General features: G+C 37.9%; 2 protein-coding genes across 2 annotated transcripts in view; both read right to left on the bottom strand.

Annotated features, from left to right (window-relative positions):
* pros1 (protein S) overlaps nt 1-6,547 on the bottom strand; it is a 32,091-nt gene extending 25,544 nt beyond the window's left edge. The window contains exons 1-2 of the mRNA XM_053615521.1: nt 6,085-6,547; nt 3,832-3,989 (exon numbers count right to left, since the gene is read on the bottom strand). Of these exons, the coding sequence (XP_053471496.1) occupies nt 3,832-3,989; nt 6,085-6,163 (237 nt within the window). The 5' untranslated portion in view covers nt 6,164-6,547. The remainder of the gene's footprint in view (nt 1-3,831; nt 3,990-6,084) is intronic.
* Nucleotides 6,548-7,775: 1,228 nt separating this feature from the next.
* rasa3 (RAS p21 protein activator 3) overlaps nt 7,776-17,598 on the bottom strand; it is a 70,971-nt gene continuing 61,148 nt past the window's right edge. Inside the window, exons 19-24 of the mRNA XM_053615138.1 lie at nt 16,168-16,274; nt 15,857-15,939; nt 15,351-15,559; nt 13,771-13,874; nt 13,490-13,673; nt 7,776-9,680 (exon numbers count right to left, since the gene is read on the bottom strand). Coding sequence (XP_053471113.1) covers nt 9,605-9,680; nt 13,490-13,673; nt 13,771-13,874; nt 15,351-15,559; nt 15,857-15,939; nt 16,168-16,274 — 763 coding nt within the window. The 3' untranslated portion in view covers nt 7,776-9,604. The remainder of the gene's footprint in view (nt 9,681-13,489; nt 13,674-13,770; nt 13,875-15,350; nt 15,560-15,856; nt 15,940-16,167; nt 16,275-17,598) is intronic.

The raw sequence follows: 17,598 nt of genomic DNA, 5'->3' as shown, positions 1-17,598 counted from the left end.
TGGTCTCATCTGACCACAACACTTTCACCCAGTTGTCCTCTGAATCATTCAGATGTTCATTGGCAAACTTCAGACGGGCATGTTTATGTGCTTTCTTGAGCAGGGGGACCTTGCGGGCGCTGCAGGATTTCAGTCCTTCACGGCGTAGTGTGTTACCGATTGTTTTCTTGGTGACTATGGTCCCAGCTGCCTTGAGATCATTGACAAGATCCTCCCGTATAGTTCTGGGCTGATTCCTCACTGTTCACATGATCTTTGCATCTCCATGAGGTGAGATCTTGCATGGAGCCCCAGGCCGAGGGAGATTGACAGTTCTTTTGTGTTTCTTCCATTTGCGAATAATCGCAGCAACTGTTGTCACCTTCTCACCAAGCTGCTTGGCAATGGTCTTGTAGCCCATTTCAGACTTGTGTAGGTCTACAATCTTGTCCCTGACATCCTTGGAGAGCTCTTTGGTCTTGGCCATGGTGGAGAGTTTGGAATCTGATTGATTGATTGCTTCTGTGGACAGGTGTCTTTTATACAGGTAACAAGCTGAGATTAGGAGCACTCCCTTTAAGACTGTGCTCCTAATCTCAGCTCGTTACCTGTATAAAAGACACCAGGGAGCCAGAAATCTTTCTGATTGAGAGGGGGTCAAATACTTATTTCCCTCATTAAAATGCAAATCAATTTATAACATTTTTGACATGCGTTTTTCTGGATTTTCTTGTTGTTATTCTGTCTCTCACTGTTCAAATAAACCTACCATTAAAATTATAGACTGATCATTTCTTTGTCAGTGGGCAAACATACAAAATCAGCAGGGGATCAAATACTTTTTTCCCTCACTGTAAAATGATAATAAATAAATAAATAAATAAATAAATAAATAATGCAACTGATTAGTATACTGTGAACACCCCCCCCCCCCCCATTTCCTGGTTCCTGTGTTGGAACCTTTTTCTCTTTGTTCCCCTTACCATTTGTGCATTCCTTTGTCTCCCCGAACACCGTTGGCGTGCATTTACATACCTCCCTAAACAACATTAGCCCGTATTCCAATGACTTCCTGAAAACCATATATGGACTTGTTCCTGTCCTACATTGATATGCTTCCTGTTTTATGCAAATATGCCCTTCCACCTATCCAATCAATAGTTAACCCATTGTCTCTGCTGTGTGTCAAGCATGATCTATACTCTGCCTTGCTTGGAATAAAGAGAGATCTTGCCATTTGAACTTTGTGTTTCGTGGTGTCATTTGGCAAACTCTCCCAAGGCCTTGGTGTGGGAAGTGTATAGCGGGACGAGGGCACGTTCTTTTTTGTGTACGTTCTCATTCTGTTTTCCTAACACCGCAACCCTCGATTTTCAAATCCTAACAGTAAGCATATTAAGGAAAAAGATTTTTGGAGGGTAAATCATAGTTACACCACATGATACTTTTAAGACCGTGGCCAATTAATATTTTATTGTTGAAAAAGGGATAAAGTCACATAGTTGCATATTTTACAGTCATGTGAAAAAATAAGTACACCCCATGGAATTATTTATTTATTTATTTACATATTTGGACACGCAAACATTTGATCATATTAATAAAAGTTATACACTATCAAATGAGACAAAAAAATTCATCATGCCAAGATCTAAAGAGTTCTGTAAGGCCTTCAGAAAAAGGTTGTGGATACCTATGAGTCTGGCAAGGGATTTAAAAAGATCTCCAAATGATTTGAAATACATCGTTCCACTGTAAGGAAAATCACCTACAAACGGAGCAGATTTCAAACGACTGCCAATTTGTCCAGAACTGTCCGTCCCAGTAAATTCAGCCCAAGAGCAGACTGTCTGATGGAAAAAGAAGTCTCCAAGAACCACAAAATTTCATCACAGGATCTACGAGTAAGTCTTGCAACTGTTGGTGTCAAAGTGCATGCTTCTACAATCAGAATGAGATTGCACAAATTTGACCTGCATGGGAGGTGTGTCAGGAAAAAGTCTTTGCTGTCTAAAAAGAACATTAAAGCAAGACTACAGTTTGCCAATGAGCATATAGGCAAAGACCAGGCCTTTTGGAATAATGTGGTCTGGACAGATGAATCAAAGATAGAGTTGTTTGGCCACAGTAACAGCAGACATGTTTGGTACAGAACAAAGACAGCTTTTCAGGAGAAGCACCTCATACCAACTGTGAAGCACGGTGATGAAAATGTTATGGTTTGGGGTTTCTTCTCTGCCTCAGGGACCGGAGAGTTTGCATTCATTAATTCATCTATGAATCCTGCATCATATCAAAGAGTGCTTGAAGATAATGTGAGGCCCTCTGTCCGAAAGTTGAAGTTGAACTGAAAGTGGACCTTTCAACAGGATAATGAGAAAGCACGCTAGCAAATCCACTAAGGAATGGCTCAAAAAGAAGAAATGGAGGGTTATGGAATGGCCTCGTCAAAGCACGGATTTGAATCCCATTGAAATGTTGTGGGGGGATTTGAAATGGACAGTACGTGCAAGACAACCGCTCAAACATCATGCAGCTGAATACTGTATGGAAGAATGGTCAAAAATTCCAACAAGCCGATGTCAGAGACTGGTGGATAATTATGCAAGACACCTTCAAGGAGTTATTTCTGCTAAAGGGGGCAGTACTTGCTTCTGAAACCAAGGGTGTACTTACTTTTCCCAGAAGAATATCATATCTATTGATATTTCTGTTGAATAAATGATTGAAAAAGCTCATTTTCCTTGTGGTTTTGTTCAAGTATATCAACTTTATTAATAGGCACTGTTTCAAATATGATCAAATGTTTGCTTGTTCAAATATGTCAAACCAACAATCTCCATGGGGAGTACTTTTTTTTTTCTCCACATGACCGTATACAAACACACTCACCAGCTTCTTTAATAGGAACACCTGTGTATACCTGTCCATTTATGCAATTATCAGCCAGTCATGCAGCAGCAGCACAAGAGCTTCCGTTAATGTTCAAATAAAACATCAGAATGGGGAAAACATACGATCTCGGTGACTCTGACCATGGCATGGTTGTTGGTACCAGACTAGTGGTTCGAGTATTTCAGAAACTGCTGATCTCCTGGGATTTTCACAAAACAGTCTCTAGAGTTTACACAGGAATAAAAAGACCATCATGTAAGCAGCATTTCTGCAGGAAGAAATGCCTTGTTAATGAAAGAGGAGAATGTCCAAACTAGTTTGAGCTGATAGCAAGGACACTGTGGTGAGCAGAAAAGCGTGTCAGAATACACACCATGTCAAACCGTGAGGCAGATGTGCTACAACAGCGGAAAACTACACTGGGATCTAGTCCTGTCAGCCAAGAACAAGAATCTGAGGTCACAGTGAGGTTACACAGACTCCCCCAAAACAGAGTTTTAAAAGATTAAGAGTAGAAAAAGACTATGGGACATTTTTCCTATCTTCATCTGTCCATTTTTGGAGAACCTTTGCACAAAGCTTTGCGTGTCATCCAATCAGCTTTGACCAGGGGTATGCCCTATGTTTGTATTTCCAACGGCCTACAATCCACTGCTGTTTCGACCCACTGGTCACATGACCTACACATATCAACAGAACAACATGTCATACATTTGGACAAGGTCAGTGATCTGATGAGAAAGATAAAGAGCATTTTATTGACAAATGGCCATAGTGTGGAGTCAGTGACATGACATTTTAGGAAAAGAGCTATAGTTGATCATTTGTTACAGGTGAAGAAGGTTAAGGCTTTAGGTCAGGTTTAATCCACTCCTAAATGATGCAGCTCAGATTAAGGTTTAGCTAAGGCAGGGTCCTAATGGCATTTACATAAAGTCAAAAATCAAAGCTAGCTACCGTCTCAGGGACGTTCTCGAAGATCTCCCGTGCCTCCTCTTTACTGCACAGCTCTTCAACACACTCTCGCTCCAAATTTCCCGCCTTGAGCTCTTCAGGAATTGCATTTGCTCGCCGGTGCCGTGTGAGAAACTGGGACGCCGTGTTCTGTAGGAGGACTTAAAGAACCAGAGGGGGAAAAAAAAGATTGTACACCTGTACCAACATGATAGATCAGGGTTCTTCAAATCTGAACCTTCGAGGTCCACTGTCCTGCAGAGTTTAACTCCAACCCTAATCAAATCAAACACACCTGAACAAGCTAACCAAGGTCTTCAGGATTACTAGAAAGCTACAGGCAGGTGAGTTTGGAGGTCGGAGCTAAACTCTGCAGAGTTGGAGAACCCTGTGATCGATCATGCTTCACTGTTGCCAATATCAAACTGATCATTTGAATGATTTGTTATGCTTATATTACATCTGTTCATTTCTCAAAATGCATGAATAAAGTAGGCTTTTCTCCAGATTTCTACGAGCCCTAACTCTGTAACCAGTGGAATCTCAAGCTAAATTTTTACAGCAGAATGCTACTATAGAGGAATTATTTCTGTGAAAATTTCAGGTTCGTATCTGGTCCCTCACCAGAGATATTCAACCAGAAACTGAGCGGAATTTAAAAAAAATTAAAAACGTACACATACACACAAACCTTATGAAATCCATGACATTGTTGTTGTGGTTTTTTTTTTTTATTTACAGATTTGGATTTTGTACAGGATCTTAGGTTGGTGTGACAGTATAGTGGAAGAGAGAGGGAGAGTGGAAAGAAAGAATGAAGGAAGGTTATGAATCATAATAGAAAAGGAAGGAGAGAGAGAAAGAGAGAGAGAGAGAGAGAGAGAGAGAGAGAGAGAGGATGAATGGGTGAGATCCAGTTTACTGATCACAGGGCAGATAGATAGATAAATAGATAGAGAGACAGACAGATAGATAGAGACAGACAGACAGACAGAGATAGATAGATAGATAGATAGATAGATAGGCAGACAGACAGACAGATAGAGAGGCAGACAGTCAGATATATAGATAGAAACAGACAGACAGAGATAGATAGATAGAGACAGATAGACAGACAGACAGAGTTAGATAGATAGATAGTTAGATAGATAGAGACAGAGATAGAGAGGCAGACAGAGATATATATAGATAGATAGAAACAGACAGACAGATAGATAGAGAGGCAGACAGAGATAGATAGACAGACAGACAGACAGAGTTAGATAGATAGATAGATAGTTAGATAGAGAGAGACAGAGAGGCAGACAGACAGAGTTAGATAGATAGAGACAGAGATAGACAGAGAGGCAGACAGACAGAGTTAGATAGATAGAGACAGAGATAGACAGAGTTAGATAGATAGAGACAGAGATAGACAGAGAGGCAGACAGACAGAGTTAGATAGATAGAGACAGAGATAGACAGAGAGGCAGACAGACAGAGTTAGATAGATAGAGACAGAGATAGACAGAGAGGCAGACAGACAGAGTTAGATAGATAGAGACAGAGATAGACAGAGAGGCAGACAGACAGAGTTAGATAGATATAGACAGAGAGGCAGACAGACAGAGTTAGATAGATATAGACAGAGAGGCAGACAGACAGAGTTAGATAGATAGAGACAGAGATAGACAGAGAGGCAGACAGACAGAGTTAGATAGATAGAGACAGAGATAGACAGAGAGGCAGACAGACAGAGTTAGGATGGTAAAGAAGTGAGTAAAGTGCGTAGTCTGCGTTCAGCTGTAACCGGATTAAACGGGTCCGCAGGGATTAAGATCTGCACGTGCTTCCGGTAAAAGTGCTGTTCCTAAACCAGGTTTCTGTTCAGCAGCAACACGAACAAAACTGTCCATAATGTCGCTTTAAACTAGTTTAAATCCTGCTAGTAGAATCAACACGGTACACTACCGAATCTAACGGGCCCCGGGGGGTTAACGCGGGGTTTCATTACATTTACATGAGAAATCAGGCGAAGCGGTACAAAATATAAACAATAAACACCAACCGACACCGTTAACAACAGGCGCGTGTGTGTGAGTATTTGTGCAGGAAAGGGAAAGAGTGAAAGTGCTCGGTCTTGGCGGAGTTTTCCTGCTGTGTGTGTGTGTGCTGGATTTACAGTGGTGTGTGTGTGTGTGTGTGCTGGATTTACAGTGGGGTGTGTGTGTGTGCTGGATTTACAGTGGGGTGTGTGTGTGTGTGTGCTGGACTTACAGTGGTGTGTGTGGCAGAGAGTCGCGAACAGCAGCAGACTGAGCACAGAGCCGCTCCTCAACACTCTCAGTCCCCACATGGTCACCTCTCAGCCGCGGTCTCTCACTTCACTTCTGCTCTCTACACCGAGTTCAGGCCTGGGGGCGATACCGGAGTCCTCTCCAAAAGTCCCCGTGCTCTTCTCAGAGAAGTGCTGAAGGAAATGAGCGGAGGGAGTGCTGTACTCCTGTGTCGAGCCTCAAACAAGACACACTGCGGACAATAGCCTACATGCTACTGACCCCCTGTTTACATTAGCACCGCTTCAGTGGAGGAAGAATACACAACCCGGGTTAACCTCATTTTCACAGGAAAACACACACTCTCTCTCTCTCTCTCTCTCTCACACACACACACACAATTAGTAACGCAGCTACACCTCATTAATGCTATGACTACGATTAAGTCTAAACCTTAGCCTCAGTGACCAAAAGCTTTTAAAATAAAGCTGTTTTTTTTTTTTTTTTTTTGCTCTTGGAGACCAGCTGAATCTCCCCACAAACTCAAAACTGTCAGATAATCCTAGTCTTTAGGGGGACATTTCATAACTCACCTTCACTAGGACACACACTGTCTTATTCCACATACAAGACTAAATTAAAGTAAAAACTTCAGCTCAGCGACACTGAACTAACTAACCCTGCTGACCCCCCCCCCCCCCAAAACCATGACAGAAATTCTAATGGTTTCCACTACAAAATCCATTACAGACAAACCGCTAACCATTACAATTATTGGTCCGTATTCACTAGACATAACATGCCACCAATACAAGGCAACAAATTACTAGTAGAGACCCACAGGGACCATTACAGCTTCTGTTAAAACCAATACAATTCCCATTATAACCATTAAATCCATTACAAATTCTATGAGGTTTTCTATTGTTTTTTGGGGGTTTTTTTCAGCACGGAAAACGAATCCAAAGCAAATACAGGGTGTCCCAAGTCTCCATACATATTCCAAAATATTTCATACTTTGTTTATATATATATATATATATATATATATATATATATATATATATATATTCACACACACACACATACATATATATACATGTATATATATATATATATATATATATATATATATATATATATATATATATATATATATATATATATATTCCAGTGTTTAAGAATGCTTTTGACAAAAGAAGAACGTATTAAAATCATTCTCACGGCCGGATCAGGAAGTTGTCGACTTTAACAGGAAACATAGCAAGCACATTATATCTGACACTGTTGTCAAACTTATTGACAAATTCAAAAAGACTGGAAGTGTTGCAGACCAACCCGAGAAGTCGACGTCCATCAACATCCACTGACGAAGGCACGACCGAGGTGGTGCTGGCAAACATAGTCCTGTATGTATGGAGACTTTTGGGACACCCTGTATTTTTAAGTGATTTCAAATTTCACCATGTACAGTGGAGGGATGGGTAACAAATCAGATTGAATATATATATATATATATATATATATATATATATATATATATATATATATATATATAAACCAGTTTCTGTAATTATTTATCTCAGCAAAGTGCGATTACAACTGAAGTAGATTCATGTAGTGTACTTGTTCTGAAGGATGTCAAGTGGCCAATAAAGTGGAGAAATACTGACAAACGGAACAAAACACACATTCATGGTTTCATTGCTATTGCCTTCATTTAGACAAAAAAAGTGGGGTTTTTTTTTGCATTTACATTTTCATCATTCATTTCACATCGACCTCTACACATCACAGATTTGTAATAATACTCTTTATATAATTATACAAAATACACTGTTCTCACCTTTTTAAGGTATCGCTGTGAAGAGCATTGATCCAAAAGCTAAAATGAGTTATCAATTATAATTTGTATCTGATCAGATATTCATAAAACAACTGATCAGGAAATTATTGCATCTTTCATACTCTGCGTATGGAGACCTTTTGTACTCAAATAATCTCGCCCAGAAAATGTTATATCGTGATATAAAAATAAATACTGAACCTTTTTTTGGAGTGGGTAGCAAAAATCGTCTGGTTTATATTAAAACAATATATTCACACTAAAACATGCACCAATGGATGAACTACAGTAAAGGAACTGGGCCATTAGTACATTTTCTGTAACTTACACAAATTTTCTGAAATACACAAAAGTGTGCTGGTTTAAACAACACTCGCTATGTTACATTTAGAAGTGTTGGGAGAATGTTTGTTAAAATAGAACGTAATCGTATACGATAAGAAATCTCTTCCTCACACATGCTTCAATTCTCAATCACACACGTACACGCATCCGAGGGAAATAATTCTCAGTACAAGACACAGATTACAAATGCAGTATTTACAGTACATAAAACACAACAAAAGTACAAAAGACCACAAATATCTGGCATTGGCAGAACTGGCAAAAGGGACCTGTTAAGACCAGTTCATTTAAACTGACCAGTTAGATTAAATTAAATCACAAACTTACAGATGATCTGATTTGTTTTTCACGTTTTTTCTTTCTTTTCTTTTTTTTTTTTTTTTTTTTAAAAAAGGAGCAATGTACAAAAAATACTGGCTTTAAATTGATCTCCAAATAATATGTTTTAGTGTCATGCCATGCCAGGTCAATGCAGAGTCTATGTTCAGGTTTTGTGGATATTTTGAGAACGTGATATGAACTAACGCCATTTCCCAATATGCTCCAATCCTTCAGTTGGCTGGGGATCTTAAGGAATGTTCTCAAAAAAGCACGTAACAGTACTGTAACAGGTCTGAACATGGACACGGTGTAGGGGGAAAAAAAACCCTTTTCATTATGGCGTAGACGGTTAATCTAAGACAGGTCTCTCATACAATGCCATTATAAGAAAAAAAACAATGGTTACAGTTAACATCTGATTCAGATAGGTCCTTTCAGTCGGCATCCCAATTCAGAAGAATTAACCACCTACTCAATTTGACTTGGGCTACTTTGGCTAAAGCTATTCTGCCAGAGGTAAAATGCTACCATGCATGCTAACAAACGCTGATGATTATGTGTTCGTGCATCATAAAGCTGACGCCGGTAGATTCTTAACTCTTCGGAGCTGGGATTGGCCACAAGGCTCTCATTAACAGGCATGCACCAATGCGCTTAAAAGTGAAAAGCAGAGGGCTCTCAAACCTGCAGTTTTGCCCTGAAGACGAGTTACAAGAAAATTCTCAAGACCTAAAAACAAAGTCCCTCAGTGAAAATTTGCCACAAGGCAGAGCTTGATCGTCAACGGGGCGGGTGTGACGATTAAAGTGCACACAGTTCTGTGGAAAGCTGTTGATTGGGTTTGTACAACATACAAAAAAGGTATAGCTTTGCATGAGATTCTTTTTAGCTTCATCTCACGCTCGTTCCTGGACTTCTTGCCGTCAATCACGACTTGTTGTTCCTGTGATGTACAGGCATCGCCGTGGTATTCGTTGCAGAGAGAAGGGCATTGTGGTCATGGGCGGGGTCAGATTGAGTAGGTGGAGCTCTCCGATTGTTGGCGGATATAGCACTGGAAGCTCTTGTCTCCAATTGGATGCTCCCTGTACAAACAAACAAGCAAACAAGTCATTACTCTGTTATCCAGCTAGTTCAGACCTTGGAACCGAAGTTAACTGTTAGTTCATATGTTACCTGCAATCCTTATTGAGGCTCAAAACTTTATAGCTGAATATCTTAGTCACTGGATTGTCAGAAAACTATACATAAATATACCAGCTATATCACACTATAAATATATATACATCCAGCTAGACTATAAATATATATACATCCAGCTAGACTATAAACATATATACATCCAGCTAGACTATAAATATAAATACATACAGCTAGACTATAAATATATATACATCCAGCTAGACTATAAACATATATACATCCAGCTAGACTATAAACATATATACATCCAGCTAGACTATAAACATATATACATCCAGCTAGACTATAAATATAAATACATCCCGCTAGACTATAAACATATATACATCCAGCTAGACTATAAACATATATACATCCAGCTAGACTATAAACATATATACATCCCGCTAGACTATAAACATATATACATCCAGCTAGACTATAAACATATATACATCCAGCTAGACTATAAACATATATACATCCAGCTAGACTATAAACATATATACATCCAGCTAGACTATAAACATATATACATCCCGCTAGACTATAAACATATATACATCCAGCTAGACTATAAACATATATACATCCAGCTAGACTATAAACATATATACATCCAGCTAGACTATAAATATAAATACCTCCGGCTAGACTATAAATATAAATACATCCGGCTAGACTATAAATATAAATACCTCCGGCTAGACTATAAATATATATACATCCGGCTAGACTATAAACATATATACATCCAGCTAGACTATAAATATAAATACATCCAGCTAGACTATAAATATATATACATCCAGCTAGACTATAAATATAAATACCTCCAGCTAGACTATAAACATATATACATCCAGCTAGACTATAAACATATATACATCCAGCTAGACTATAAACATATATACATCCAGCTAGACTATAAACATATATACATCCAGCTAGACTATAAACATATATACATCCAGCTAGACTATAAACATATATACATCCCGCTAGACTATAAACATATATACATCCAGCTAGACTATAAACATATATACATCCAGCTAGACTATAAACATATATACATCCAGCTAGACTATAAACATATATACATCCAGCTAGACTATAAACATATATACATCCCGCTAGACTATAAACATATATACATCCAGCTAGACTATAAACATATATACATCCAGCTAGACTATAAACATATATACATCCAGCTAGACTATAAATATAAATACCTCCGGCTAGACTATAAATATAAATACATCCGGCTAGACTATAAATATAAATACCTCCGGCTAGACTATAAATATATATACATCCGGCTAGACTATAAACATATATACATCCAGCTAGACTATAAATATAAATACATCCAGCTAGACTATAAATATATATACATCCAGCTAGACTATAAATATAAATACCTCCAGCTAGACTATAAACATATATACATCCAGCTAGACTATAAACATATATACATCCAGCTAGACTATAAACATATATACATCCAGCTAGACTATAAATATAAATACATCCAGCTAGACTATAAATATATATACATCCAGCTAGACTATAAATATAAATACCTCCAGCTAGACTATAAACATATATACATCCAGCTAGACTATAAACATATATACATCCAGCTAGACTATAAATATAAATACATCCAGCTAGACTATAAATATAAATACCTCCAGCTAGACTATAAATATGAATACATCCAGCTAGACTATAAATATGAATATATCCAGCTAGACTATAAATATGAATACATCCAGCTAGACTATAAATATAAATACATCCAGCTAGACTATAAATATAAATACATCCAGCTAGACTATAAATATATATACATCCAGCTAGACTATAAATATATATACATCCAGCTAGACTATAAATATATATACATCCAGCTAGACTATAAATATAAATACATCCAGCTAGACTATAAATATAAATACATCCAGCTAGACTATAAATATATATACATCCAGCTAGACTATAAATATAAATACATCCAGCTAGACTATAAATATAAATACATCCAGCTAGACTATAAATATAAATACCTCCAGCTAGACTATAAATATATATACATCCAGCTAGACTATAAATATAAATACATCCAGCTAGACTATAAATATATATACATCCAGCTAGACTATAAATATAAATACCTCCAGCTAGACTATAAATATAAATACATCCAGCTAGACTATAAATATAAATACATCCAGCTAGACTATAAATATATATACATCCAGCTAGACTATAAATATAAATACATCCAGCTAGACTATAAACATATATACATCCAGCTAGACTATAAATATAAATACATCCAGCTAGACTATAAATATATATACATCCAGCTAGACTATAAATATATATACATCCAGCTAGACTATAAACATATATACATCCAGCTAGACTATAAATATAAATACATCCAGCTAGACTATAAATATAAATACCTCCAGCTAGACTATAAATATAAATACCTCCAGCTAGACTATAAATATATCTGACTAGATCACACTATAAATATAAATAGATCCAGCTAGACTATAAATATAAATACCTCCAGCTAGACTATAAATATATATACATCCAGCTAGACTATAAATATAAATATATCCAGCTAGACTATAAATATAAATACATCCAGCTAGACTATAAATATAAATACATCCAGCTAGACTATAAATATATATACATCCAGCTAGACTATAAATATATATACATCCAGCTAGACTATAAATATAAATACCTCCAGCTAGACTATAAATATATATACATCCAGCTAGACTATAAATATAAATATATCCAGCTAGACTATAAATATAAATACATCCAGCTAGACTATAAATATAAATACATCCAGCTAGACTATAAATATATATACATCCAGCTAGACTATAAATATATATACATCCAGCTAGACTATAAATATAAATACATACAGCTAGACTATAAATATAAATACCTCCAGCTAGACTATAAATATAAATACATACAGCTAGACTATAAATATAAATACCTCCAGCTAGACTATAAATATAAATATATCCAGCTAGACTATAAATATAAATACATCCAGCTAGACTATAAATATAAATACATACAGCTAGACTATAAATATAAATACCTCCAGCTAGACTATAAATATAAATACATACAGCTAGACTATAAATATAAATACCTCCAGCTAGACTATAAATATAAATATATCCAGCTAGACTATAAATATAAATATATCCAGCTAGACTATAAATATAAATACATCCAGCTAGACTATAAATATAAATACATACAGCTAGACTATAAATATAAATACCTCCAGCTAGACTATAAATATAAATATATCCAGCTAGACTATAAATATAAATACATCCAGCTAGACTATAAATATAAATACCTCCAGCTAGACTATAAATATAAATACATCCAGCTAGACTATAAATATAAATACCTCCAGCTAGACTATAAATATATATACATCCAGCTAGACTATAAATATGAATATATCCAGCAATAAAGATTTATCTGGATAGATTGGACTGTAAAAATATATATATATATATATATATATATATATATATATATATATATATATATATATCTAGAACACAATATAAATATAAACATATCCAGCTAGTTTAAAAGATAAATGTTAAACTTATGAAAGAACTGAAGTGGTACTCACTGGCTACCATACTTGGTCTTACTGAACTTTTCACGCTTGTACTGTGCGTGCTGCTGCTCCAGTTTGTGCACGGCTGAGACGATTTGTTTTAGGATCTTGTAGGTCTCCTGTGGGTCGTCTATGACAAAGCTGGAGTACTCTTCCTGTTCGGGCCCGTCATACACAGACTTACTGCCGCACGCCTCTGAGATGGTGGGACATGGCCACAGGTTACTTACAAAAAAACCTTCACCTGCTACTCTAAAGTATAGACAATACGGATAACGCATAGCGGAACACACCTTGCATTTTGACGAGCTTGGACATGTAGGTGCTGAACAGTGAATAGATGCGCTCAGTCTCTCTGTCTCCATCTATGTCAAGCTGAATGTTTGCAGGCAAGCCACTGCACAAACACAAAGAACCGACACAGTAACACATCAGCACCGACAACAGCATTTCAGTTGCTTTCGTTAAAGCTACAGGATGTAAAATTTCACAATTCTATTAGGGGATTTTGTTCCCGAGCCTTTCAAACATGCATCAGGCTCCCTGCGACCCTGTGTAGGATAAGTGGATGGATGGATATATATATATATATATATATATATATATATATATACACACACACACACACACACACACACACAGTTGTGCTTGAAAGTTAGTGAACCCTTTAGAAGGGCCGTTGTCTTGCTGCTCGACCCAATTTCTCTTGAGATTCAGTTCATGAACAGATGTCCTGACATTTTCCTTTAGAATTCACCGGTATAATTCACAATTCCTTGTTCCATCAGTGATGGAAAGTCATCCTACCCAGATGCAGAAAAACAGGCCTGGATACTACCAGCACGATGTTTCACAGATGGGATAAGGTTCTTATGCTGGAATGCAGTGTTTTCCTTTCTGCAAACATAACACTTCTCATTCAAAATAGAAAGTTCTATTTTGGTCTCATCCATCCACAGAAGATTTTTACAATAGCCTTCTGGCTTGTCCACATGAGTGTTAGCAAACTGCAGACAGCAGCAGTGTTCTTTTTGGAGAGCAGTGGCTTTCTCTTTGGAACCCTGCCATCACACCATTGTTGTTCAGTGTTCTCCTGATGGTGGACTCATAAACATTAACATTAGCCAATGTGAGAGAGGCCTTTAGTTACTCAGAAGTTACCCTGGGTTCCTTTGCGATCTCATGGACTCTTACACGTCTTGTTCTTGGAATGATCTTTGTTGGTCAAACACTCCTGGGGCGGTAACAACGGTCTTGAATTACCTCAATTTGTTCACAATCTGACTGACTGTGGATTGGTGGAGTCCAAACTCTTTAGGGATGTTTTTTGTAACCTTTTCCAGCCTGATAAGAATCAACAACTCTCTTTCTGAGGTCAGAAGTTATTTTTAAATTTTTAATGAAACTATGCTAGGTTCAATCCTGAGGTAGCGGTAAACGTGTTCGCTCAGTTTACAGTCAACATGAAGTCGCAGTTGCAGACAGTGAGCTTCCTACATGAAAATATGCTTAATTAACGTTCGGTTAATCAGCCAGTTAACAGGAAATCTATTAACCAATGGAAACATGTTAATTAGGGAGCACTGAAGCGACGAGGACCCTGCCCCACTACTAGAAATGTGCTGGGACGGCCCACTGCGCGACAGGAAGCTCACAGCACATCTCAATTCTCGCGCTCTAGGTCCTCCTGTCCTTCTGAGTTTGTTCTTTCCAGGTAGTCTGGCAAGACCGGTCTTCACACGAACTCAAGTCCGTTCTTTGCGTTCTTAGCATTGAGAAACAGCTCATGTGTTTCAGTACCGTGGTGCAGTAATCTAGTAAATATAAAGGTCTTTACTGGCAGTACCACGGTAGAATAAAGAGTCGGACTGACCCGGTGCAGGGTGTGCAGCCTGGAGCAGAGTCGACGGCCTGTTTGCAGCACAGCCAGTGGCCGTTGAGGTAGGCTGAAGGGTGGTAAGTGCTCAGGCGCTTGCGGTTACACTGGCTGACTTTAGTGAGGATGTCGATCCAGTCTCGCGCCTCTACACAGTTGTTAGCCTGAATGTAAAGCGCCCGCTCTGGTTGGATCACCTGGAACATCTGGAGAGCCAAAATAGAAGAGTGGAAGCAAAAAGGTCACAAAGCGTTTCTGCGGAACATTTGATTTCTCTAATGGCACTGGACACACAAATCAGCAAACGTACTGGGATAATACTGACATCTCACAGACTCACTTTGGTTCTGATTAAATAATGAATTCTTTTTTTTTGCTTTTGTCATAAATTCACATGTATATCAATATGCAATGTCTGACAGCTGTGTGGTGTAATCAGTTTTCTGTACAGTACACACGTGTGTGTGTGTGTGTGTGTGTGTGTGTGCAACATTGTCTCTTACATTCTTCATCTTGAAAGACTCCTCCTCTAATCTCTCCACAGCCAAGATGTTCTCAATAGGGATTCTACACAAAGGTCCTTCACCTTTACACAAAGGACACCACAAAAAAAAAAAACCCCAAAAAAACAAACAGACAAACACGCACAGTAAATACAAACGCAATCCAGATTTACACTTCCAATCCTTTCATACTGTATATGAACATTTCAAATGAAGTACGCTGGGCATATATGAATAACAACCGACACCAGATAGACGACACGAATACACGGTGCCTATCCCGGTCACAGTGAGAGTAACGTCTTCATTACCTTTCGTTTTATGGTAAGTGAACTCATGATTAGTGAGCCGGAACCATCTCTTCTTAAAGTTCTTCATGCCAAATTTTTTCCTCCCTTGCGCTCTTTTGATCATAAATCTGTCCGTCAGCCGAGGTACGAAGGGAAAGGAGAACAGAGACAAGAGATAAACAGGAGCACAGGTTAAGCTTGGCGTGTGTTGGGAAAACTATTAGACGTTCATCACGTACATCACGAGCATTACTTACACGTACAGGTTCTTTTCTGCTGTCTTTTGACATGCTTTTTAAAACCTAAAGGATTACTGTTCCTAACACTTGGACAAATCTTACGCCTAAAAATCATTGTTTTGTGCTTACTGAATGACTGGAAAGCAGTGATGAGAAAAATACCACATATTAAAGTAAATGGCTGTGTAAATTTCAAGCACGCTGAAATGGGACACCAGGTCGCAGCAGATTGCACGGTGTAGCTAAACAGACTCACAGGCTTCAACTAACTTGTAGAACATGTCTGTGCTTGGACCATGCCATGTCCAGCCTCTATGACAACCAAGGGGAGGCGGTGCTATCAAAGAACATCGAGAGGCCACATCAACCAGAGACATTATCAAGAGAGGAGACAGTTCACGAGCTGGAATGTGAGCAGGGGGAGTGCACACAGCTCGACATGATGACTGAATTATAGGAGCCAATCAGCCTGTTGATAGAGGTAGAACTTGGATAAAGCCAGGTCGATCAGATTCATGAACCCAGTGCAGATTTAGAGTACTGCTGTCTATATAAATACAGTGATGTCATGCTTTAGTGAGCTCAAGGATACAAATCTTCTCCTAACTAGACATTATGAAGATAATGAAAAAGATTTAGCTGAGACAAATATTTATGATGCAAATAAACCATAAAATTCAGAACAGATAACAAATCTTGCCGGAGGCTGAATCTTAAATGGCTTCCTCTTGCTGTTATGTTATATCCTACGGTGCTGTGCAGAAGTTTTAGGCACATGCAAAGAAAAGCTGTAGAGCAAAGACGCCTTCAAAAATAATGAAAAGTTTCTACAATTAAAAAAAAAAAATACCGTAAAGAGCAGTAAACAGCAGTAAACGAAACAAAGTCAATACTGTTCGATTATTTTTATAATATAAAAATTAAAATAGTAGTCTCAGGTAGAGTTAGTGCAGTTTTGTGTAAGGAAAAGAGCTGGAAGTGTTATTGAGCATCTTTGCAGAACCAGGCACGGTTCCTCTGGAGACTCTGACTGTCGCACTCGCGCTTTATTGTTGCAGCGAAACCCGGCAGCCTTCGTTGTGTTATGACATTTTCCTGTGACGTTAAATTTTGTGCGAGAAAACTTATGTTTAGTTTTTTTGCATGGACTTGATAATGTAGAAGTCATAAAATAAAAATCGATAAAAAGTAGGTTTGTACTAAAAATAAACAG

Source organism: Ictalurus furcatus, chromosome 26 (genome assembly GCF_023375685.1).
Source record: "Ictalurus furcatus strain D&B chromosome 26, Billie_1.0, whole genome shotgun sequence".
Classification (NCBI taxonomy): domain Eukaryota; kingdom Metazoa; phylum Chordata; class Actinopteri; order Siluriformes; family Ictaluridae; genus Ictalurus; species Ictalurus furcatus.
The sequence above is the reverse complement of the archived record's forward strand: the minus strand, read 5'-3'. Positions and strand labels throughout refer to the sequence as shown.